Source organism: Ochotona princeps, chromosome 7, assembly GCF_030435755.1.
Source record: "Ochotona princeps isolate mOchPri1 chromosome 7, mOchPri1.hap1, whole genome shotgun sequence".
In the NCBI taxonomy this organism is placed as follows: Eukaryota; Metazoa; Chordata; class Mammalia; order Lagomorpha; family Ochotonidae; genus Ochotona; species Ochotona princeps.
Genome location: NC_080838.1, coordinates 17601160 through 17626491, shown reverse-complemented (window position 1 = coordinate 17626491; position 25332 = coordinate 17601160). Strand labels below are relative to the sequence as shown.

The 25332-nt window shown below is 36.8% G+C and overlaps 1 protein-coding gene across 1 annotated transcript in view; it reads left to right on the top strand.

The window, feature by feature from the left end:
• NAA15 (N-alpha-acetyltransferase 15, NatA auxiliary subunit) overlaps nt 1-24717 on the top strand; it is an 86649-nt gene extending 61932 nt beyond the window's left edge. The window contains exons 13-20 of the mRNA XM_058666837.1: nt 181-309; nt 1606-1819; nt 7265-7458; nt 11193-11301; nt 13050-13148; nt 18745-18891; nt 19875-19972; nt 21956-24717. Of these exons, the coding sequence (XP_058522820.1) occupies nt 181-309; nt 1606-1819; nt 7265-7458; nt 11193-11301; nt 13050-13148; nt 18745-18891; nt 19875-19972; nt 21956-22156 (1191 nt within the window). The 3' untranslated portion in view covers nt 22157-24717. The remainder of the gene's footprint in view (nt 1-180; nt 310-1605; nt 1820-7264; nt 7459-11192; nt 11302-13049; nt 13149-18744; nt 18892-19874; nt 19973-21955) is intronic.
• Nucleotides 24718-25332: the final 615 nt, after the last annotated feature.

Genomic DNA, 25332 nt, shown 5'->3' with positions numbered 1-25332 from the left:
ATGACATATATTCGTGGTTAGAGAATTTTAGTTTCTTTCACATGTTAACTATTGCCTTTAATAGTTAAAAAATTTATAATTATTTTGAAAAATGAAAATTAACTTACTATCTTGCTTAGGTTTTGGTCAGTTGATGTATTTAATGAGAAATTGTCTTAAATATCTGTGTTTTTCTTGTAGGAAGGAACTTCAGCTGTTGAGAATTTGAATGAAATGCAGTGCATGTGGTTCCAGACAGAATGTGCTCAGGCCTATAAAGCAATGAATAAATTTGGTGAAGCACTTAAGAAATGTCATGAGATTGAGAGAGTAAGTACCTTATACTGATGAATTCTCATTTTACTTTGCTATCCAATGAAGATTTGTGGCAAATCCTATTGTGTTTTTATATTCTCCCTGTATATTTCATAGTATGTAATTTTAACATCAATATTCTCAGTTTTTATAAAGGAAATATGAGTCATTTCCAGCCAGCTTCTCTGTTTTCTAGTGTTACTTTGAGAATTCTTTTGTAAAAGTTTATTGAAAGTTTTTATCTTGTCTTTTTTCTTTTTTGATTTGTCGATTTTTATTGTTAAGGCATATTTATGGAAAGAAAGATCTGCTGGTTCATGCCCAAGTGGCTGCAATGGCCGGAGGAAAGCCACCCAGAGGCCAGGAGCCTCCCCCGGGTCTTCCACGCAGGTTCAGGGTCCCAAGGCTTTCGACCATCCTCTGCTGCTTTTCCATGCCACAAACAGGAGTTGGATGGGAAGTGGAGTGGCCAGGACACGAACGGGCACTAATATAGGATCCTGGCACATGTATATCCAGCATTTAGCCACTGAACCATTGATTTTTCAACCTGTCTTTGAGGTTGTTGCTGCTTTTTCAATAGATAATGGAAGCTTGTTAAGTAATCCTAGAATTGGCCTGGTGGAGTTGACTGATGGATGCCATGCACCCCTTTTGATGTGTAAATGTTGAAGCCTTTTTACAATGTTTCTGAAGTCTTTGCAGTTCTGATCATTGTTTTCTGACTCTCCATCACTTGATTTATTTCTATAGGTGACATTGCTTTGTTATGCATTTCTTCACATAGTTTATATACTTAATTTTAGTTTTGTAATATTTCAAGTGCAATACACCAACTGAGCTAATATGTGGAAGCTGCTCCTGGCTTGACTTGCTAGTTATTTCTGACTCCCACATGGAAGGATCACATTGCAGAGTTCATATTTGAATTTTTTGGAAGTTTCAAACACTCCATTTTAGAATCCTTTGCAGTAATCCTCTGTTTTTCAAAAAGCTTCAATATTTAGCCTATTACATTTTATATACTATTCAGCTATATTTGCTTTATCATCATTACTGTTGTTGTATGTATGATTCAGAAAAAAATGAAGCAGTGTTATTTGACAAATATTTTAATGGCTGCCATTTACATCAGTTACCTTAAGTTATGGCTAGGTAGATGCAGAATATTTCTATGGGATAATTATATTTAAATTTTTTTAAATATACTGTCCTCTTTATAGCATAAAAACAATTTAAAGGGTTTTGATTTTTTGTTTTTCTTAGACATTGCTATACTGTAATGTAATAATAAAAAGACAATTTTGTTAGCATTTTATAGAAATCACTGACGACCAGTTTGACTTTCATACCTACTGTATGAGGAAGATAACCCTTAGATCATATGTGGACTTATTAAAACTAGAAGATGTACTTCGACAGCATCCATTTTACTTCAAGGCAGCGAGAATTGCTATAGAAATCTATTTGAAGCTTCATGACAACCCCCTTACAGATGAGAATAAGGAACATGAAACTGATACAGGTATAATATTCAAAGATGTATTATTATTTGCTTTGTTATGTGTATATGTTTTTAAAAATGGAAATATTTTGAAATTAAAAATTGTAAATGGAGCACCATGTGATAGTTTGACACTTATATAAATAGTGTAATTTCCAGAACTGGAATCCATGTATTTCCTCATACTTTTAGCATTTGTTTTAATGGCAAAAGTATTCAAAATCCTTCCTTCTGGTGTTTTGTTTTTAAAGATTTATTTGTTAAAGTCAGAATATATGTGTTGTGCATGTGTGTGTGAGTGTATAATCTAGAGTCATTGTGTAATAGAAGCCCAAACACCTCACTATAATACCCATTAATTCATCTTTCCCCATCCCTCTCACAGTCCTTTCCTTCCCAGCCTGTGGTAATTAAATTCATACAGTCTGATAGGGAATGTAGGTTTCCTGACTATGGGTTAACCACCAGACCAAGTGCCCTTTTAAAAGATTTTTTTTTTTTTAATTTGAAAGTCAAAATAATAAAGCAAGTGAGAGAGATCATCAATCTTCCATTCACTGGTTCACTCCCCAAATGGTTGCAGTAACTAGGGCTGGACCAGGTTGAAACCAGGAGCCCAGAAACTTTATGTAGGTCTTTATGCTTTATGTGGGTATAGGATATGAGAGTGCAGTTGCCGGTACTTGAACTGGAACCCATATGACATGCTGGAATTTCAGGAGGCAGCTTAATCTGTTATGCCACAATGCTGGCCCCTTCATTTTGAATTTTTTTTTAAAGATTTATTTATTTTATTACAAAGTCAGATATACAGAGAGGAGGAGAGACAGAGAGGAAGATCTTCTGTCCGATGATTCACTCCAAGTGAGCACAGCAGCCGGTGATGTGCTGATCCGAAGCCAGGAGCCAGGAACTTCTTCCGGGTCTCTCATGTGGGTGCAGAGTCCCAAGGATTTGGGCCGTCCTCGACTGCTTTCCCAGGCCACAAACAGGGAGCTGGATGAGAAGTGGAGCTGCCGGGATTAGAAACGGTGCCCATATGGGATCCCGGCGCATGCAAGACAAGGACTTTAGCCACTAGGCCATGCCTCTGGGCCCGGCATTTGTTTTCAACTGTGTAATATTGATTCTGCTTCCTGCCAGTAAATTGAGGTTCTGAGGACATCTTTCATTTTCTATTGTCTCTACCTTTTAGTAATTTTTTTTAAAGATTTGTTTTTTTTATTTTATTTTTTTTTTTAAGATTTATTTTTGTTACAAAGTCAGATATACAGAGAGGAGGTGACACAGAGAGGAAGATCCTCCATCCGATGACTCACTCCCCAAGTGAGCCGCAACGGGCTGGTGCGTGCTGATCCATAGCCGGAAACCAGGAACCTCCTCCAGGTCTCCCATGCGGGTGCAGGGTCCCAATGCATTGGGCCGTCCTCAACTGCCCTCCCAGGCCACAAGCAGGGAGCTGGATGGGAAGGGGAGCTTCCGGGGCTAGAACCGGCGCCCATATGGGATCCCGGGGCATTCAAGGCGAGGACTTTAGCCGCCAGGCCATGCCGCCGGGACCCTAAAGATTTATTTTTATTAAAAAATCAGATTTGCTGAGAGGAGGCACAGAAAAATCTTTCATCTGCTGGTTTACTCCCCAAGTGGCAGCAATGGCTGGAGCTATGCTAATCCAAAACCAGGAGCCAGGAGCTTCTTCTGGGTCTCCCACATGGGTGCAGAGTTCCAAGACTTTGGTCCATCCTCTGCTGCTTTCCCAGGCCACAAACGAGGTGGAAGGGAAGTGCAGTAGCTGGGACACGAACCAGTGCCCATTTAGGATCCTGACACATGCAAGGCATGACTTTAGCCCCAAGGCTACCTTGCAGGATTCCCTTTTAGTCTGTTGTGGTTTATTCCATTACTGGAATCTGATTTAATTGTGACCTGCTGATGGTAAAACACTCTTGAGTTTTCCTTTATGGGTGGGGACGTTTAAAAGAGTGACAGTAACAGTGAGAGAGATGTCTTTTTCTTTTTTTAAGACATTCATTTGTATATTTTAAAGTTTAGAGTTAGATCTTCTATCTGCTTCTTCACTTCCTGAATGGTCAGATGTAGCTGCACTTGGCCAGATGGAAGTCAGGAGTTCTGGGTCTCCGGCAGGATGGCAGGGGCTTAAAAACTTGGGCCATTGTTTACTGCTCTCCTAGGCCATTATTGGGGAGCTCATTGGGAATGATGTAGCTAGGATGCAGACCAGTGCCCAATGTGGGATGCCAGCTTTGTGAGTGGCAGCCTCATCCACTAGGTCAACATGTTGGTGCAAGGAGTGGTGTCCTCCCCCTGTTAATTTAGTCCCCAGATGCTGGTGATAGCCAGGAATAGGCTTGGCTGTAGTTCTGTCTGGGTCTCCCACATGGATGATCAGGTGACAGGGCCCAAGCATTGATTTTTTTTTTTTTTTTTTTTTTTTTTTTTTTTTTTTGGCCTACTCTCATTCTTCTCTCCACTTGCCCCTGCCACTGGTAACGTGGAGCTGTATTGATGAATAGCCAGGACTTGAAACTGCTTTCCAATGTGGGACTCTGTCATCCCAAATAGCAGCGTAACTGGCTGCATCACAGTGTTCACCTCTGTTCCAAAGGCTTAATAGCTTCATTACTTCACACAGTCTGTGAGTCACAGCCTTACATATTTACATTTTTAGAGATTATTTCTTCAGACTAACTGGTTCCCTGAGACACTGAGTTCTAAAGATTTTCTGACCAAATCCTTTGTTTTTCCTCTTGACCCATTTCCAGGGTTTGACCTCTTGTTCAGCACCCGTTTCTGGAAAGCCAGCATGTTTTCAAAGGCATCAAATCCCAGCTACTTCATTTAATCTCTTTTCCATTACATTCTAAGCTGAAAGAAAATTCAGGTTTCCTGTTAAACACTTGGCAGTCACCTTATTTGGATCATCATTAATTTGATAAATTTTATAATACTTCTTAGAAATTTCTGCCACTATGTGACAGTAACATACTCTCACTTGACTTTAAAGTGTCACCTGTAACCTTCTTGAAGTCCAGACTCTAAAGCTTTTCAAAATCTTCAGTTGGTATTGTGATACAATAGTTAAAATATTAATTGCAAAGTCTGCATGCCATATTGGAGTGTCTAGGTTAGAGTCCAGCCCTGCTTATGATCTAGCTAACTCCTAGGAGAGGCTGCAGGAGATGTGCGAAGAAACTGAGTGTCTACCATCCAGGCCCTTCGCTTTGGCCTGGCCCAAAGCTCCAGCTGTTACAGGTATATGGGAGTTGAACTAACAGATCAGAAATTGGCCTTTCAAATAAGTTTTTAAATTTTTCAAGACATGATAAACATAAAGTTCTTCATTCCTCATGGTCTCCACATTTAGCCACTTCCTGTTTCTTAACTTAGATCTACATTTTGGGCTTGTTAGGGTATTCTACTTCTAGGTAGAAAAATCTCCATTGGTTATCTATGTCTACAAAACATTTTTCAGTAATTTATATGAATATTATTGTGACTTAGGTATTTGTGAAGACCCAGAATATTTCAAAATGCCCACTTTGGATTGGAAGGTTTTTTTCCAGGATGACTTACTTTGATCGCCTGTGGCCTCATTTTTTGGCCAAAAAATACTGGCTTCCTCTAAATGATCAAAATGAGCTACTAAGCACATAGCCCACGTTTAAATGGAAGGAAAAATTTTTTTTAATATTTGCTTATTTTAATTACAAAGTCAGATATACAGAGAGCAGGAGAGACAGAGAAAAAGATCTTCCGTCCAATGATTCACTCCCCAAGTGAGCCGCAACGACCGGTGTGTGCCGATCCAAATCCGGGAACCAGGAACCTCCTCCAGGTCTCCCACGTGGGTGCAGGGTCCCAAGGCTTTGGGCCGTGCTAGACTGCTTTCCCAGGCCACAAGCAGGGAGCTAGATGGGAAGTGGAGCTGCCGGGACTAGAACCGGCGCCCATGTGGGATCCCGGGGCATTCAAGGCAAGGACTTTAGCCACTAGGCCACGCCACCGGGCCCAAAATGGAAGGAAAATTTTGAAAACTTTTAAAAATCCTATCTACTGATTTACTCCCTACATGTCCCCAGTTGGTGGAACTGAGATGGGCTGATGCTAGGATCTGGGAATGCAATCCAAGTCTCTATTGTGAGTGGCAGTACACAGTTATTTTGTATTTATTAAAAAAAATTTTTTTTCATTAGAAAGGCAAAGTTACAGATCACTCCCAAATGGCTACAATGAGCAGTGCTAGGCCGATCTGAAGCCAGGAGCCAGGAATTAAAATGAACATCTACTCTGGCTCTGCTTTTTGATAGAATTTGTTGGCATATTTTGAAATCATCACTACGTTGTTGAATTTTCAAACATGGTTCATGTCTCAATGTTAGTAAGTCTTACCCAAATAATACTGAGTGAGCATGTAGCCGTCACATGGATGCTTATATGGTTTTCACATAACATTTGATGATTTCCAGCCTTTATTTTGAGACATTCTGCAGTCTGAACCTAGGAATACTGTGGATTTTCAATATTGAATTTTTAAAAAATTTAAAAGATATATTTATTTTTACTGGAAAGGTGGGTTCACAGAGAGAAGGAGAGACAGAGAGAAAGATCTTCCATCTGCTGGTTCACTCCTCAAATGACTGCAATAGCTGGAGCTGAGCCTATCGAAGCCAGGAGCCCAGGAACTTCTTCTGGGTCTCCCGCACAGCACAGGTGCAGGGTCACAAGGACTTGGGCTATCTTACACTGCTTTCCCAGGCTACAAGCAGGGAGCTGGGTGGGAAATGGAGCAACTAGCACACAAAATGGTATGCTGGTGTTTGGAAGTGCAGTAATGGACCGTTGAGCCATTGCACCAACTCCTCAGTATTGGAGTTTACCAATTTAGTTATTCATTTATCCTGTCAACAAACATTTATTTTCTCTATGCATACTGCTAGGTCGTTAGAATCCAAAGACTAAGTAATACAGGAGAACTTTTTGTAAGCAGTTCACGGTATAAATGAGGTGTAGAAATGAAATATTATAATAGCACAGTATGTTAAGCTTGGAGAAAATAAAAAATAACTAGCCATATTAATCAACATGAATATAGTCCAGAGTCCTTAAAAACGTAGTAGTTTGATTTTACTTCGCTTTGTATAAATTATAAACTTTTAATAATGTTGAAGTAGTTTGACATTTCTGGAGGAACTTTCCTATGATTACATGTTTATAGTGCATATCCACTTGGTTTCAAAAATTGTTTCTGAAGTAGTTATGTTTTTTCACTATTTAATGAGAGAACCATTAAGAGACTAGATATAGACAGATATGTTTAAATGCATACCATGCCATATTATTTATTAAATGGGAATTTGTCAGGGAATATTAAATAATGTTAGGTGATCATTTCTAGTTTGGGTTAGCATGCTAATAATTTAATTAATCAATTCTTGTCACCTGCAGCTAACATGTCTGACAAAGAGCTAAAGAAACTACGTAATAAACAAAGAAGAGCTCAAAAGAAAGCTCAAATAGAAGAAGAGAAAAAAAATGCAGAGAAAGAAAAGCAACAGAGAAATCAGAAAAAGAAGAAGGATGATGATGATGAGGAAATCGGAGGTCCAAAAGAAGAACTTATCCCTGAGAAACTGGCGAAGGTATTAACAGCTGAGGAAAATTTCAAGACCAGCTACTCTTGCTTTTTTTTTCTTTCAAAATTTGTTTGTTTTTATTGGAAAGAGAGAGGGAGAGATAGATAGAGGGAGAAATCTTCCATCTTCTGATTCACCCCACGGTTGGCCACAGTGGCTGGAGCTGAACCAATCTGAAGCCAGAAACCAGGAGCTTCTGTGTCTCACACGCAGGTGCAGAGCCATAGAGCTGTTGGCTGTATTTGACTGCCTTTTTCTTCCTTCCTTCCTTCCTTCCTTCCTTCCTTCCTTCCTTCCTTCCTTCCTTCCTTCCTTCTTCCCTTTCCCTTTCCCTTTCCCTTTCCCTTCCTTTCCCTTCCTTTCCCAGATTTATGTATTGGGAATTCAGAGACAGAGAATGGGGGAGACACAGAGAGGAAGATCTTCCATTAGCTCCCCAACTCGCTGCAGTGGCTGGAGCTGCGCCAAGCCAGAGCTTCTTCAGGTCTCCCACGTGGGTGCAGGGTCCCAAGGCTTTGGGCCAGCCTCCACTGCTTTCCCAGGCCACAAGCAGGGAGCTGGATGGGAAGTGGGGCCCCCAAATTAGAACTGGAACCCATATGGGATCCCAGCATTTTCAAGGCAAGGACTTTAGCTGCTAGGCTATCACAGTGGGCCCTCAACTTCTTTTCCAGGCTACAAGCAGTGAGCTGGATGGGAAGTAGAGCAGCTGGGTTATGAACCAGCACCCATATAGGATCCCAGTGCATGCAGGGCGAGGATTTAACCACTAGACCATTGTGCTGGATCCATCACTTTATACAGTTTTAATATCAGTGTGGTCACAGACTGTAGAATTAAATGTGATTTTCAGTTTTTAATCTTTCTCGGTGCATGCTAAGTCAGTCGGTATATAGTGGAAAAAGTTTTGTCCTTCTGATTTGGGTCTGGATATCAGCTCTTAAGTTTTGTTAGAATTTTATTGTGTGTCCTGGATGTTTTGATAAACCTCTGATGGTTTTCCCATCCATAGAAATAAGGAAAACCTTTGTTAGGATGAGAGAAAATCTATATGTGAAGTGTCTAATCTCATGCAAGTTTTTTCATCTAGTCTAAGTTCAGTTTGTTAAAATTGTATTTGTTTATCTCACTTTTTCATGATGGGTGTTGACAAAATTTCTTTGGTTTCCCCAAGTAAAAATCGCCAAATATTTTCTCCAAAATAGAATATGATCTGGTCTGATTATTTTCAATCATTAAACTGAAACCATAGTATTCATTGTCATATCAATCGTTTTGACTTTCTTTTGACCTTTGACATTTTTCTCCATATGAAAATAATTGCATAATTCATTATGTTTAGGCAATGTAGTAAGCACATAGTCATAGACATTAATCTCAGCCTGACTAATGTAAAAATTCAAATTGATTTATTTGCTTTGTCACTAAGGAAAATTACCATGCCAAATAGACTTGGAGAATACTTTCGATCTTCAACCAAAGCAGGAAGGCAGTAACTTTATAGACATAGTAATATTGGTGTAAAATATGAAAATCTAGTTTGGATTTCCTAAGGGTTTATTGTTAGTACGCCGGATAATTATACATCAAATATGAACTAACATAATTCCTTTTTATTATTGGTTATTGTACTATGCAGGTAAGTAAGGAAGCACAGAAAATTGACTTTTTATGCTTCATAAGGACTACAGTTATTCAGAACCTAAAATCAATTTTAGGGGAATTTCCATCTTTATGCCTTAACTCCCTTTATTAAATACAACCTCTTTTATCAGTACCTCTCTTTCTACTCAGTTTTCCTTTCTCTGATGACTTTTCTTTCTAACTGATCATGGCTTCATGTGATTATTAAATAGAGGAACTATTTCGGTCGTGTGGTCATTGTGTTATTAGACTGCTTATACAGAGTAGAATTTTTACAACAGACTTTCTTATACACTGTTAAGTTTTTATTGTGCCCCAACTGATAGTAGTTGCCTTTGAACTAAATGTCAACTTGTAATCTGATTATTTGTAATCATGTTTGTAACATCTTAGAACAAAAAGATACCCCTATTGAATAGTTTCCACGGTCACTGTTACCATTATTTCAACTTGCTGACAATACTGAATTGGAAGAAGCATTTAGCTGGGATTGGTGGTGTAGACTTCTGTTAATGCTCCTAGCAAATCTGGATCTCCAATCTGTATTGGCTTTTTTATTTTCCTTTTTTTCTTTTTTCCCTAATAATCCTGTATTAAAACACATTTCCTTGTCATTAATGGAAAATGTAGTGTTCAGAACCAAGGCATGTTTAAGTTAATAATAATTTATTTTAGGAGAAAAGATAAATTTTTCTTCTGTCATGCTAGGAAACAATAGCAACATACCTCTTTTTAAAAATGTTTTACATTTTACGTTTACATTTAATTTTGAATATTTTTTAAATTTTATTTCTGGTCTACTTGAAAGAGGGATATGGAGATCTTCTATCTGATGATTCACTCCCCAGAGATCTGCAACAGCCAGTGCTAGGCCAGCTTGAGCCAGGAGCCCGATTCTGAGTTTCCTCTTCAAGTGCTTGAACCATCACATGCTACCTTCTAGGGTGTACATTATAAGAAAGCCAAATCAGAAGTGGAATTGCTGTGGTTCAAACCAAGCATGGGATGCAGTTGTTCCAGGAAATGCTATGAGCTGCTCTGGCAAATTCCCACTCATATACAATATATCTTAAAAAGGCACACGGGCATATATAGATCAAAAATTGCATATAAGCAAAACTGCCATTGAAAATGTCTTAGCTGAGTCAGTTCAGTGACTAGGGATATTTGAAAGGATGAAAAACTCAATATAATTGGGTAGTCATTTTAGCTCTTCTCTTTTTCCTGGCAGAAGCATTTTTCTTCTGTGTACTTTAAATTCCAACTTAGTAAAATATGATAGTCATAGGAATAAAGGGTAAATATTTAATGTGTGAGAATGATGTCCTGATAAAACTCCAATTTTCTCCCTTACCTATTGTCTCTTGGATCTGAAGTTCTTAATGTGACAGAACCATTTATTTTATTGATTTCTGATTCTGATTTAGAGATCACCTGAGAATAATCCAATATGCATAAAATAACATAGACTTTGAATTATAAAAAAGGAATATTGGTTTGCTCTGTGATGTTCTTTCGTGTTTGCTTCATGCCTTCCTTCATCCCATGTCATTTCCCTCTTACATCTTTTTGTTCTTATCTCATTGCTATCTGGCCTGCTTTTCTTAATTTCTTTTCCTGGTTCTATTGTATTAGTTTGCATTGAAAGCAGTTGTAGTATTTGTTATGAAAAAGCGTCTCAAGGACCTGGTGTGGTAGCCTAGCAGCTAAAGTCCTTGCCTTGCACACACCAGGATTCCATGTGGGCACTGGCTGTAATCCCAGCAGTCCTGCTTTGCATCCAGCTCCCTGCTTGAGGCCTGAGAAAGCAGTTGAGGGTGGCTCAAAGTCTTGGGACCCTGCACCTGTATGGGAGACGCAAAGGAATCTCTGGTTTCTGGCTTTGGATCAGCTCAGCTCGGCTGTTGCGGCCACATTAGTATGTGACTCGATGGACAGATATCTTCCTCTCTGTATATCTGCCTTTCCAATAAAAATAAGTAAATCTTTTTTTAAAAAGTCTTAAAAATCAGAGTCTGTTTTGTTCAGATTATGGGAGCTTAAACGATGAAAGTGTATTTTTGTGTAGCTGATAAAGGATTTTTTATCTTTGTCAGGTTGAAAATCCATTGGAAGAAGCTATTAAATTTTTAACACCATTGAAGAACTTGGTGAAGAACAAGATAGAAACTCATCTTTTTGCCTTTGAGATTTACTTTAGGAAAGGTAGGCAATTAGGGTAAAATGGCCCTGGTAAAACTAATGATGTCAGGCGTAGCCACCCAGTTTTGATAACATCATCACTGTAGAATTTTTTTTGGCAAATGTCATTGCGACCTCTTCACAGAAATCCCTGCTGTGTATGGAATGTTGTGGGTAGGTACAATGATACAATTACCTCTTTAGGGTCTTAAGATCAATACTAGATGTATGTGCATGGTAGGGTTAAGGTCAAATATGATAATTGCCAGTAAGTGGTGTAGTTTAAGTTGTGATGATTGTGTAAATAGAATTAGATAATACATAGAGCTCTTAGAACAGTGTCAATATTGTGCATTATTATTCACATTAATGGCATACAAAGATCAGTACATAAATGTTAGCTATTAGCTATTTCTGTAAGTAGATGTATCCTTTGGAGTGGATCTTGATTTCTTTTCTGAAAACACAAGAGTGTAAAAGAAAGAAAGATAAGATGTTAGATTCTATCTAGGCTTAGATTGCTTAGGCTAGTAGGTAATACAATTGTGTAATACAATTCAAATATACAATCTGATTCTTTGAGAATAAAAAGTTTGTCACTGAAATAGTAAATGTTAAAGTGGTAAATAAGGTCAGACAAGGCGGTTGTTCTAAGCAGGGTTAGCTACTAGAGAAAATTGAATAAAGGTGGTATTTATTATATATTATCCATTTAAAATTTTCATGCATATCAAAAGGGATGTTAGGGGGAAAGTTATATGACTGCAAATAATATAAAACAAATTTTTTTTAGGTGGATGTGTGATAGAAGTAGTTTGGAAGAAATAGATCAGAACATATAAGTTTGATAGAATTCTGATTAAAATGTTTTCTATTTTTCTCAATCATTTTATACTTGGAAAATAAGTTTAATAAACAATATTTTTTAAGCTTCTCTTTTAACAGTGAGTAGACTCTCCTTTTAAAAGCTGTTTTTAAAATGTAATAGAAAAGCTGCTTGAAGTCAGGAATAACAATCTACAACCATATTCAGTTGACTTCTTGGCTGTGTTCTAGTTTCTAATGTCCCCAGCATTTGTGTTGCATTGCAGTAATATGAAATTAGTATGTTGGAGGGCAAGGGAGTACTTTTATCTTTTTGAGTGTTGGGGAGAGGCCAGAAGAGCCTGGAGTTTTGAACTTTGACATTTGGATAAAAGGCACTAGACTAGAGGTGTTTGTATATGTATATATAAAGAACTGGAAGTGGACTAATTAGTATTCATGTGCAAATTTCTATTTAGCAAATAGAAACATTACTGGAGCTTCAGAATATAGATGAAGGATAGCAGAGATTTGAAAATGACTGACAGTAAAACCTTTATGAATATTTTAAAGACAGAAAAGAGAATAGCAGTTAGGTAGAAGGGAAACCATTTCACTTCTTACACAATCAAAAACATTGTGTCAAACAGGCAAATGAAGTCTTAGTAATGGGGGACCTTGTTTTGATGAAAGGAATCAAGAAATGAAATTGCTTCAAGTTTTGTTTTTATGCCCTTGAGTCAAATATTCCTGTATAATACCTAAATTTTATGGTTTATGAAACCCTTAAACAATGCCATTGAACAATATTAGCTAATAGTACTAATTGGAGGAAAGTTGTTTGCTTCATTCTGTTTGCTTCATTCATCTGTTGTAGATCAGATGTGATTGGCTCTTAATATACATTTTGTAAATATATTGGCCTTCTAAAGCAGTTTATTAATTGATAAACATTTTTCTTTTTACAGAAAAATTTCTTTTGATGCTACAATCAGTAAAAAGGGCATTTGCTATCGATTCTAGTCATCCCTGGCTTCATGAGTGTATGATTCGACTCTTTAATACTGGTATGCATTTGTTTACTGTGATTTTATACTGTAGTAGCTGATGGTGATTGTATAAATGATCTGTACAAATTTATCATTGCTGATTTAAAAGTTGTTGCTGATTAAAGCAGCCAGCAGAAAAGCACTGTTATTTTCTTTGTGATAAAGGTCTTTAACATTGTAAATGCTACTTCGTTTTGACAGAATTTTTTTTATTATTGTATTTTTGACAATCTTTACATAGTTAATTAGGGTAAAAAGGTTCAAGGGCTATAGGAAAGTGGGTATGACTTATTTCCATATTGTTTCCTTCATATTAAATGGGAATATTAAGGGAGAAGGCCCAACCATTTTCCCACCCACCCCTGGTCCAGGATGTAAGGCATGCTCCGAGGTTCATGCTCAAATGGTTTTGATAGTTCACCAGTTATGAATCGCTGCCAGTCTTGCCACTCCAAGCACGAAGAGGTCTTTGAAGAATCCACTAATTGACATAGTCCATCACAGCGTCTCCATTTGCCCAGTATTTCACTGCCAACATACAGCTGAGATGGTTGATTGACCTGTTGGACAGAATTTTTTGTTTGTCACCTTTGTTTCTGCTTCTGAAAAGATAATATAAATTGAAATTCTAAATCGTATTCCTTTTCATAAAATGTGCTTGTAAATTATTTTAAAGTTGATGAATCTGAAAGTCGTTCTTGTGGCTCTGAATTGGTGTGAATTGGGTTAACCTAGTGGCTCTGAATTGGTGTGAATTGGGTTAACCTAACAACTTCTTTGACTCAGAATTTTGTCTTATCTTAAAAAGCAAACATCTGTTCTTTCAAATCCATTAGTTTTAATATAAAATAATACTTCATAGTTTTAGAGCTTGTAAGTTTGGGTTTTATTCCATTTCTTGTTTCCTAGATATTTTGGAACCAGAAAAGTTCAGTTTTCTGATTTTGAAATATTTGAGTATCTGATGTTTAATATATACCTTATACTTTGTTCTAAATGTTTATATATGTACCTTATACTTTGACTAAATTTTAGTCAGGAAAGGTAGCAATGATTAACACGTTTGAAAAGCCTTTTAAGAAGTTGGGTAAACTGCTTATCATTCATTGCCTTTATAAGAATACTATAATGGTATTTGTTAAACTTCAAAGTAGTTGCATCTTTATTATACTCACAGGTTTCTTCCTTTCTTATTAAAGATTTATTTATTTATTTGAAAGGGGAAATTGGAGATCTTTCAACAGATGGTTCATTCCCCAATTCATGGCCAGTGCTGAAACAGTCCAAAACCAGTACCCAAGAGCTTTTATTTGGGTCTACCGAGATGCAGAGGCCTATGCTCTCCGAACATCTTCCACTACTTTTTCAAGTTAATTAACAGGGAGCTGGATTGAAAGTTTTGCAGCTGGAATTCAGACTGGATGTGGCCAGTATAGGCAGTGGCTTTGTTTGCTGTGTCATGGTGCAGGCCCCAAGGTGTTTTTTTTTTAATCAAATACAAATATATTTGAGACAATCATTGAATAATTTAATATATTAAGTCACATTGTTTTAACAAATATACTGTTCTCAGAAAAAGAAAACAAAAACAAAAACAAAAAACCCACAAATATACTGTTTTCAGTAGCTTGAAGGAATACACAATGGTACCACTCCTGACTTACCAGCTGTAAAAACTTCTAGGTGAATAGTGTTTAAGCAGGATTAAAAGCACCCTCCACAGATAAAAAGATCTCTAGAATGTTTTGTTATGATGCCAGGGTAATTACTATATGCCACTTGAAGTCATTTACTGTTTTTGACAGCCTCCTGTTTTATCTGAATAATTTTGTATCCTTTTTCAAGGTTTTCTTTTCTCTTTTTTTAATAAGTTGTAGAGCTAAAGCTATTAAAATTACATTTCTGGTCATTGCTAAGTAAAACACAGTGTGGTAGCCTAGTGGTTAAAAGTCCTTGCCTTGCACGCAATGGGATCCCATATGGGAGCCAGTTCTAATGCCGGTGGCCCATCCAGCTCCCTGGTTGTGGCCTGGGAAAGCAGTCGAGGATGGCCCAAAGCCTTGGGATCCTGCACCCATGGGAGACCTGGAAGAGGTTCCTGGCTTCTGGCTGTGCATCAGCGCAGCTCCAGCCATTGTGTCCACTTGCAGAGTAAATCAACAGACAGAAGATCTTCCTCCCTGTCTCTTCTCCGTCTGTATATCTCATTTTCCAATAAAAAGAATAAATCTTTAAAATACAGGACTGTACATTTTGTTTGTTTTAATGTTTTTATTCTTTTTAAAATTAACATTTTGCCACACTGTATTATTTTGTTATGTCATATTTATAATCTTAAATTTTTCTTTTATCTGAACAGGTTTTTTTTTCTGTATTTATGAATCTTACCCGAATAGTTTTTACTGTTTTTATTATTCTTAGTTATTCATGTTCATTTAATACTTACTGCATTATTAGTAAGTTATTGAATTAACATTATTTATCATTCTTATTTTGTCTTATAACTGAATTTTATTTGCATAGTTTATGCTGAAATTTTATAATGTGTAGCAACATTTTCACACAAAGTATGAAATATTGCATCAGAATCATTAATGTCAGCTATTCTGGGAACCTAGAGCACCTCTTTGCTCAAAAATTATCTGTTTGCGGTGAGACAGTTAACCATTGGTGATTATTTACCTCAGGCTGCTAATAATCTAAAGCATAAACCAAGCATTATTTCAGTGTAATGATATGAGAGGAGCCAAACCAAAGGCCTGGTAGTGTAAGTGGTACTTGTTTGGAACTGCCCCCTTCTCTCTCTCTCTTTTTTTTTTTTTTTTCTCCTTGAATTCTTTTTCCTTGATGATTCTTTCTCCTTGAATTGCAAGATTACTCTGTTACGGAAGGTAGTTGAATATTCTTTAGATTATTTACTTGCCTGAGTTCTCGGTATTTATCACTTTCAGATTATTTTCAGGTTTATTTTCTTCCTACCCACTAGTCTTTATAATATTGCTATGTTCTCTAGGAAGTTTACAACATTTGATGTTCCTTCTTATTAAATTCATGGGTAAAATTTTATTACACAGAGTCCCGGCATGCATGTTCTTTTAGTTGTTGCTTAGTCATCACTGTCTTCCTGAAAGTCATAGTTGCAATCCACATGATGTAGAAGAGAAGGCTAAGAATATCTGAATTTTTTTTTTAAGTTAGTAAATTTGAATAATTTGGAGTTAATTTGAACATGTATATTTTAAAATTTTTGTTGGTCTTTCAAAAGCAGTTTCAGTTTTTCTGGAAAGATTGTCCAATATGAGGAAAATAAGTTAATAAAGGTAATGCATAAAGTAGCCCAACTATATGCAAACACATATGAAGTCTCTAGTAGGCCATTCACTTAATTGTTTCTTTTTAAAGATCTGTTCATTTACTTAGCAGAGTTACAAGGAGAGAAATTGAAAGATCTTTCACCTGCTAGTTCATTCTCCAAATGGCCTTGGCATCCAGGGCTGGACCAGTCCAAAGCCAGGAGCCATGGGCTTCTTTGAGATCTCCTATGTGGATGCAGGGCTTAAGCATTTGGGGCAGCTTTTCTGCTTTCCCGGGTGCATTAGCAGGTACCTGGAGTGGAAGTGGAGCAGCCAGGACTCAAACCAGCAGCCATGTAGGATGCTGGCATTGCAGGTGATGACTTTACCCACCATGGCACACCACCAGCCGCTGCAGAAAGCATTTTAGACAAATCAGTAAGGCCTGTGAAATGGCTTTCATTTTTCTGGATGTTGTATATTCTTTTGAGATCCTACATTTATTGTAATTGGCTATGATTTGTTTTGGTAGCTTTTTTTTCCCCCTCCTGCACTCTGAAAAGCAGGTCTGCTAAATTGCCAAAAACTGAGGTGAAAGTACAGCCATAATAAAGATTAAAGTAATTTTGGCTGCTGGTGATTCGATTATTTGAACTGCCCAGTTCTGTAGAATAGTAAATTAAATGTTCCTTAACAGTAAAAGGGCATTTATAAATAGTTTTTTATTTGATGTATTTCACTTAAATGTTTACCAATAAGTCAATTTTCTTTTAAAATTTTTAATCATGATCATTTGAGGAATACTGAATGATTGGGAGGTCTCTTATTTGAATCTAAAAGAAAAATAGAACAATGTAGAAAATAAACATGTTACATATAGTATGGACACCGGATTTATATTTGAGAATCCCTGAAAAAGTTCATGGAAACTGGAGTTAAAACATTTATTTTTGGGGCCCAGTGCAGTGGCCTAGCGGCTGAAGTCCTCACTTTGAATGCGCCGGGATCCCATGTGGACGCCAGTTCTAGTCCCAGCAGCTCCACTTCCCATCCAGATCCCTGCTTGTGACCTGGGAAAGGAGTCGAGGACGGCCCAAAGCCTTGGGACCCTGCACCTGTGTGGGAGAAGTGGAGGAAGTTCCTGGCTCCTGGCTTCAAATCGGCACAGCACTGGTCGTTGTGGTCACTTGGGGATTGAGGTCACTTGGGGAGTGAATCATCAGATGGAAGATCTTCCTCTCTGTCTCTCCTCCTCTCTGTATATCTGACTTTCCAATAAAAAAATAAATAAAAACATTTACTTCTGTACAGGAAAGTTTAAAATTGTGTTCTAGAGTTTTTAAAAAATGTTCATGGAAAGTACATATTATGAACAGTATCTATGTGATTTTTATTTTTTTTTTTTTACACCAACAGCAAAGATAATTGATTACTGTGAATTTTGAAAGCCATCACCATAATTCTTAAACAGGAAAAACTAATGTTTTCAAAGTATGATGGATATGGTTAAGCACAGCTTATTGAATGCATACACTGTACTTGCATGTTTTCTATACTGTAATCCTTCCATTTTAGTTGTAACCTCAAGTTTTCTACATCAAGGAAAGAGGTTCAGAGATTATGCCTTGTCCAAGTCCAGCTCTATACTCAGAGCTTTGTGGTTCCAAAGCTACAGACTGTATCTGCACCAAGATAAGAAGGAAATAAAGCTTAAGTTACATTCATTTTACAGAAAAAGGCTTTTGTTAATTCTGCATTTGTTAATTCTCAAGTCCTTAAAATATGGCTACATGTATTTATTGCTAGAATATGCTTTGGTAGCCTGTGTAAGTTTTTACAAATAGTTAATTTTGCATAGTTCCTTCATGAAGGCAAACTTATTTTAATTAATAAATAACCCCTAGTTGTGTATAAGAGATCAGGAGAATTTGAAAAATCCATTTTCTTCCTTTATATTTATGTATAAATATAAATGTATTACATGTTTCCTTGACATTATTTATCAGGTTGATCCTGTTAGGTCCTTGCTTTGTAGACTTTAAAGGGATACAATCCTACACAATCTGGAGGACCTGCTTGTTCCTCTTTGGGAGGAAATCGTCTGTCAACATAATTAGTGTCTTTAGAACAATCACTAGGTTGTCCTGTTCATGCCTGTTGCTTAAATTTATGTAAGCTAGGTTTTTAAATGTTAAATTATTAGTAGGATTGTTGAGTCTTTGTATATAATTGTTTGGCCACTTTGTAGTAGTTAAATTATGTATTTGATGAGGCCAAAGCATATCTAACTTCTAAGAAGAGTTTGTTCTTAATTTATTCAGCAGTGTGTGAAAGTAAAGATTTGCCTGATGCAGTTAGAACAGTATTAAAACAAGAAATGAATCGTCTTTTTGGAGCAACAAATCCAAAGAATTTTAATGAAACTTTCCTGAAAAGGAATTCCGATTCATTGCCACACAGATTATCAGGTAATTATTTTTTGTTCTTAGCTTCATAAAATGACTTAATAGTATTTGAGTGGATCAGTGACAAGGAAATACACATTAGCAAGGAGGAAGTATGAATATATCTCATTTTTGAAAAATACATGTAAACTTGGGATTTTATCCTAAGTACTCTGATAATGCCATTCAGACATCCCCGAAAATATCTTGACTATTAACTCAAAGTACATGCCCCTGGTGTTTTCTGTTTTGATTCTGTTAAAATATTCCTCTTACGCTTTTAAGGTTTTTTAAGACAAAGTAATTATGAATCAGAATGCTGATTCTGCATTGGCATTTTAAAGATTTAAATACAATTGACTTTCAGTTTATATTGTATTCAGTAGAGATAACACTTTATTTTCTTTCTGCTCTTAGCATTACTGGACTATGACTAATATCTTCATTTGTCCTTCTTATGCCAAACTTGTAGAAACCATCTTATCTTAAAGTTCGGAAAAATTGTAAGACAGGGGTCTGTGTCAGCAACAGTGAGAATTTTCTGGGTACATGTGGGTTGTGCTTTAATAGAGTACTGTAAAAATACCTGGCTGAGAAGCACAGCAGCTTTTACCTTCATGATTTCAAGCAATTCTTCCTGCTATCCTATACCACCTGCATTTACTGAAATATCCCCGTCAATACCAAATTATTGCCCTATTTTAGAAAGAATACTCCTTACCACACAAATATTATTAGAACATTTGTATATCATGGTTTCTTTTATGGTGCATAATTTACATGTGTGTTGTGTTTTACTGCAGAGACACACATGACATAGTTAAAGCATTGTCTTTCATATAGCATGCTATTGATGGCACACATTCTCGGGTTATTTTGTTAATGTTTCACATTTCTATAAGTGTCATACTCTGTATATGAGGATATCTTAGCTTTTATGTTTGAATGGATAGAGAACAAGATGTTGGTTTTACTTTGAAGTAAATATCTTTTTTCCTTTGATTTAGCTGCCAAAATGGTATATTATTTAGATTCTTCTAGTCAGAAGCGAGCTATAGAGCTGGCGACAACACTTGATGAATCTCTAACTAACAGAAACCTTCAGGTAATGTGTTTTCATTTCTCTCTGCAGGAAAAGTTATTCTTTATTCATTTTAATCACCAAAATAGTGTTTCTGTTACTCAAGCTTACTATTCTCCAAGCTGTTATCTTAACTGTGCTTAGAATTATGTATTAATATAGATACATGGCAGGTTACTTGGCATTCAGTATCTAGCTTCACATTTATGATTTGAAATAACTTTTTAAGGAATATGTTATAGTAAAACCACACACATTTCCATAGTTTCTTTTGTATTTGAATTTATATGCATGAATTTTTGAGCAGTGTTCTTCATGAGATTCTCACATGTTAATGAATTAAGATACTCATTTTATAGTTTGTGATACTTATCAGAATAAGTAGAAAAAAAGATAATATGAGTAAATATGTATACAGATGGTAGTTTAAAGAAAAACCAGGGGCTGGCACAGTGATTCAGTTGGTTAATGTTGTGCCTGCGTGTGCTAACATTACATGTGAGGGCCAGTTCATGTCCCCGCTGCTGCACTTCTGATCCAGCTCCTTGCTTATCATCTGGCAAAACAGAGGAGGAAGGCTAAAAGCCTTGGGACCTTGTACGTTTTAGGAGACTAGGTAAAGCACCTGATTCCTGGCTTTAGATATCAGCTCAGCCCCAACTGTGCAGCCGTTTGAGGAGTGAACCAACCAGTGGAACATCAGTCTCTGTAAATTGGCCTTTCCAATAAAAATAAATAAACAAATAGATAAATAATGAAATAAACAAAGAATAATCAAAGGGATAGCTGGCTCTCTAGAGTTAGCTTGATAAGGTAAAATGCAGTGTTGTCATATTCATTCAAAAGCAAATGAAGATAGTCTCTTTAAGAAAACAGAAAAAGTTTTCTGGATTTTAGGTCCTCACCTGGACATGAGCCTTCAGGACCTGCATGTACCTCTATGCCATCTGCCAGACCCCGGCAAGCCCACATCCACCCAAGACCCTAGAGTTTGGCATTGGGTGGCCCGAAGGTTTTACACAGCTCCATCAGTGCCCTGCCACTCGGACCAGGCTTCCCTTCCTTCAGGATTAAGCTGTCTGGCTGTCCGCGTGCCTGCTAGTTCAGAAAGACCCAGGCCAGGATAGTCCAGTTTAAGGTCTTTAGTAGCCTAGGAAAAAGTATAGAGTTTTATGTATCTGAAAAGCAAATAGTATTTTCTGAATAAAAAGATTAAGAAAGAGACCATGAAATGCAAATTAAAACATGTATCAGGGCCCAGCGTGGTAGCCTAGCGGCTAAAGCCCTTGCCTTGAATGTGCTGGGATCCCATAAGGGTGCCAGTTCTGATCCTGGTGCCCCGCTTCCCATCCAGCTCCCTGCTTGTGGCCTGGGAAAGCAGTAAAGATGGCCCAAAGCTTTGGGACCCTGCACCTGTGTGCGAGACCCGGAAGAGCCTTGAAGCCCCTGGCTTGGGATCAGCTCAACTCCGGCCATTGTGGCCACTTGGAGTGAATCATTGGACAGGAGATATTTCTGTGTCTCTCCTTCTCTCTGTATATCTGACTTTAAAAAAATGTATCAATAAAAAATATAAGGAGCTGAGTTAGTTACTAGGTTGCTGATTTTCATGAACTAATTTTTTTAATATATTCTTCATGTTTACTATACTTTCCTGGTTACTTATTTGACATGTTTAAGATGTTCTTTAATTTGAAAACAAGGTTGAAAGACAATGTTTGATTTTGCTGAATGCCTCTTCCCCCAAACTAAAGACCTATATGCAATATTTGACCTGGAAGGGTATATTTTGACATTTATACCTAACACCAGGTCAGTGTGAGGTAAAATTTGTGCCTAAGCTTGTGCACTTATTGAGCATCTGTTCAAGTTTAACACCTATTATGCTTACAAATCCCAATTTATAATTTTGTACTTCTTTATTCTCTGGAAATCTATTGATGTTGAAATGTCTTAACTACACAGTGAACAAAGTTATAACACAGCCTCTTCCTTTTCTTTTTGTAGACATGTATGGAGGTGTTAGAAGCCTTGTGTGATGGAAGCCTAGGAGACTGTAAAGAAGCTGCTGATGTTTATAGAGCAAATTGTCATAAGCTTTTTCCTTACGCTTTGGCTTTCATGCCTCCTGGTTATGAAGAGGATATGAAGATCACAGTTAATGGAGATAGTTCTGCAGAAACTGAAGAACTGGTCAATGAAATTTGAACATCATTAAACAAGCAAATGGAATGACTTTGGACCATATCTAGTGTATAATATTTTTGTCACGCACCTGCTGCATTGCTCTAACTTACACAGAATGAGAGGAGTAAATGTTCTTGCCTTCAAAATAGTGTTTTACGTTTTTTATCCTGCTGAAAAAGTATATATAAAATATCTAACATTACAGGATATAGGTTCAGTTTCTTAAAAAAAATTAAAAGCTGCTAAAATTGAGTGGTTAAAAAAATACCTTATCCTATTCCTACCTACCCACCCATGTTTTTAAACTAATTTATATAAAATCTGGAGGCTATTACATCTAACAAAGCAGGTGTGTGGCAGAAATATTACTTTAAATTTGTCTTGTGAGATTTTACTCTATCTCAGACAGCAGAAATGCTGTTTTAGCACTGGATTCTTTCACTGAGCACAAAGAGTTGTTGGGGCTTTAGCATCTGGCTGATTTTGTTACGGAGTTGATTCTGACCATAGGAAGTATGCAATGTGAATCACTATTTACAGAGAAATCTACAACAGATGCTTGATGTTGTAGAAACTGGGGACTTTTAGATACCAAGCAGAATTATAAGAAACCTAGAAGGTGTTCAATATGCTTGTTGTATTTCCAAAATTCACTGTACATGATCAGTTTGGTGTTCTTGTACCACAGTTTTTAACTGAAGGAACCAGTTGGAACAATCTCAATTTTAACTAAAACTTGAAGAACTAAAATAGCAATGCAAAACCTTTCAGCATTGTTTCAGCCAAACTTGTTAAAACTGTAATGCAAGAACCAAATGCACTGTGATGTGGCACCAACTAATTAGCAAGCATGAATTTTTCACCCAAGAGTGAAAAAGAGAAAATCTACCGTGGCTTGAAGTTAAAGAGCAGAACTCCTGACTACCATTCTATGACTGATCAAGAGACTAATAGTTAAAAACCTCAGCAGGCCTTGTTCACGATATGCAGAAAAAAAAGTGCTGCAGTTTAGATACCTCTGGAATTTTTCCACAGTGTCACAGGTTTGTAATACTTGAAGCCCTACATTTCTAAGAATATATTTCTTGCTCAGTTGTTTCAGGCAAGCCCAAGACTTTGTAATTTTTAAAGGGCCCAAGATTTTTTTTTTTTCCAATAACAGACCAGCTTCTTTTTCCTGCAGTTACAGATGTAATTTCTTTTTTTTTTTTTTTTTTTTTTTTTTTGTTGTCAAACATAAGGTACCAAATATGATGCAATAAATTGTTTTGAAAAACATTTGTGTGAATATTTTAACTAATCTGTGTTGGGCTTCTGTGAAAATGCACAGGTGGAAACAGAGGTGCAAGCCAGAGGCAATGTAGTGTGCTGAAATGCTAGTGAAGATGGGAGCTTTATGGAATGAGCTGAATGTTGGTGTCAGGGAACTCCATAATGAAGTACAGTGCTGCCCCTACACTGAGATTCCATTGAGGGCTAAGATGGTGGCAGGAACTATGAATGTAATTCATAATTTGAAAGGACAGTTGCTATTTTGATTGGGAAAATGAGCCTTAATATATCAAACATGTACACTGAGAACTAGCCACAGGCTCAGTATTCTCATTGCCTTTGCAAGATCTGAGCAAATATTAAGTCAAATGATTGAACTGTAAATATAATGTGGTACTTGTAGTTTATAGAAGGTATACTATCTAAGGGGAATTTTCACAAGACATAATCGTTTTACTGATTTGGATAGTTGTGCTAAAATCAACCTTTCATAGTATATGATCTGCATTCCACATCCCAGTCTAATAGTTCAGTGATATAAAATACAAGAAGCTAAACTACAGTGCTTTGCTGTGTTTTATTAACTGGCTCTGTCTCAGGAACATCTTTAACAGATGGCAAAAAACAAAAAACAGGTTTTTTTTTTTCAACTCCTATGTGTGGCAGCTGAAATCCTTACATTGGGAAGGACACTAGTGCTATCTCCATCACTACTAAGGTGTTCGGAGGAGGCACCAGCCATATAATAGGGGGTTTATGTGTGAATTTTTGTTTAAACTCTACTGTATATTGAAATGAAATTCATCTGTTTGTCTTGACAATGTTCAGCTGATGTAGATTGTCTTAGAATGAATATTCATAAGTACCCGGAATTTTAAATGCAGATGCCACCCGTGAGGAGCTAAGTTCCTAACATGTATATTGTATTTCAATTCACTTCTACTGGAACTATGGAATAAATCTTTTATTTTCTTTCAGGTTTGATAGTGGATACATTGTCTGGTGTCAGAGGACCTTGACTAGGTTCATTTTATGTCCAGACATCACCCACAAAACATTGTACTGTACTGATTTACTCTGAGTAGTGTCAACTGGCTCATTCACATTTGCCTCCTTCAATTCTATTATTTTTCAGTGATACTGTTGGGGGGAACAGGATTAGAGAAACAAGTGGGGAAAAAATGCAGTGATGTAATCTAAACAAGTGCCTTATGTTTATTACTATGAACTGGTGTTATCGATTCTTCTTGGGAAGAAAGGATCCCTTGACATGTATAAACATAGGAGTAAAATTCTTTTTGTTTTTCTTTCTATTCAATTACTCTTGTCATTTCTCATTGAGTCACTAACACCTGGCAAGGTTAATTTACTCAGCTTTATTAAGGTAGTTTAGTCATGTATTTGACAATTTTCTGTTTCTTATGTGCAACAATAAAGTATGATCTGTAAACAGCATGACTAGAAGCAATGCCAGTATTAGTAAATAGATTTTTTCCCTTGGCTTTATGAGCCCCTTGTTTTTCACAGTGTTGTTTGTACCCCATGGTGTATTGCGTTGAGAGCTGTGAAACAAAAGCTGGGAATGAAGAGGTCAGGAGTAAGGTCTATGTTCAGCTAGGTTGTCATTGAAATCAAAGAAAAATCTGTGTGTGATTTCTAGTCAGACTTCTGGAGCTAAGAAATGAAGTGCTAGACTTTTTTCCAGGATGGACATATGTTTGTCTTACATAATCACCAACATTAATTTTGAAATTAACAGTGCCCTTTCAGTCTTTATTCTAGCTCATGCTCTACCTTTTTTTTTAAGTTTTTTTAAAATACTATTTTGCTGTCATCTAAAGTTTCACTGAATCCAGCAACCCTTAAGTTAAAAAGGTTCTATGAGATGGCTATGAGAAAGATTGTTTCAGTTATTATGGTTGAGA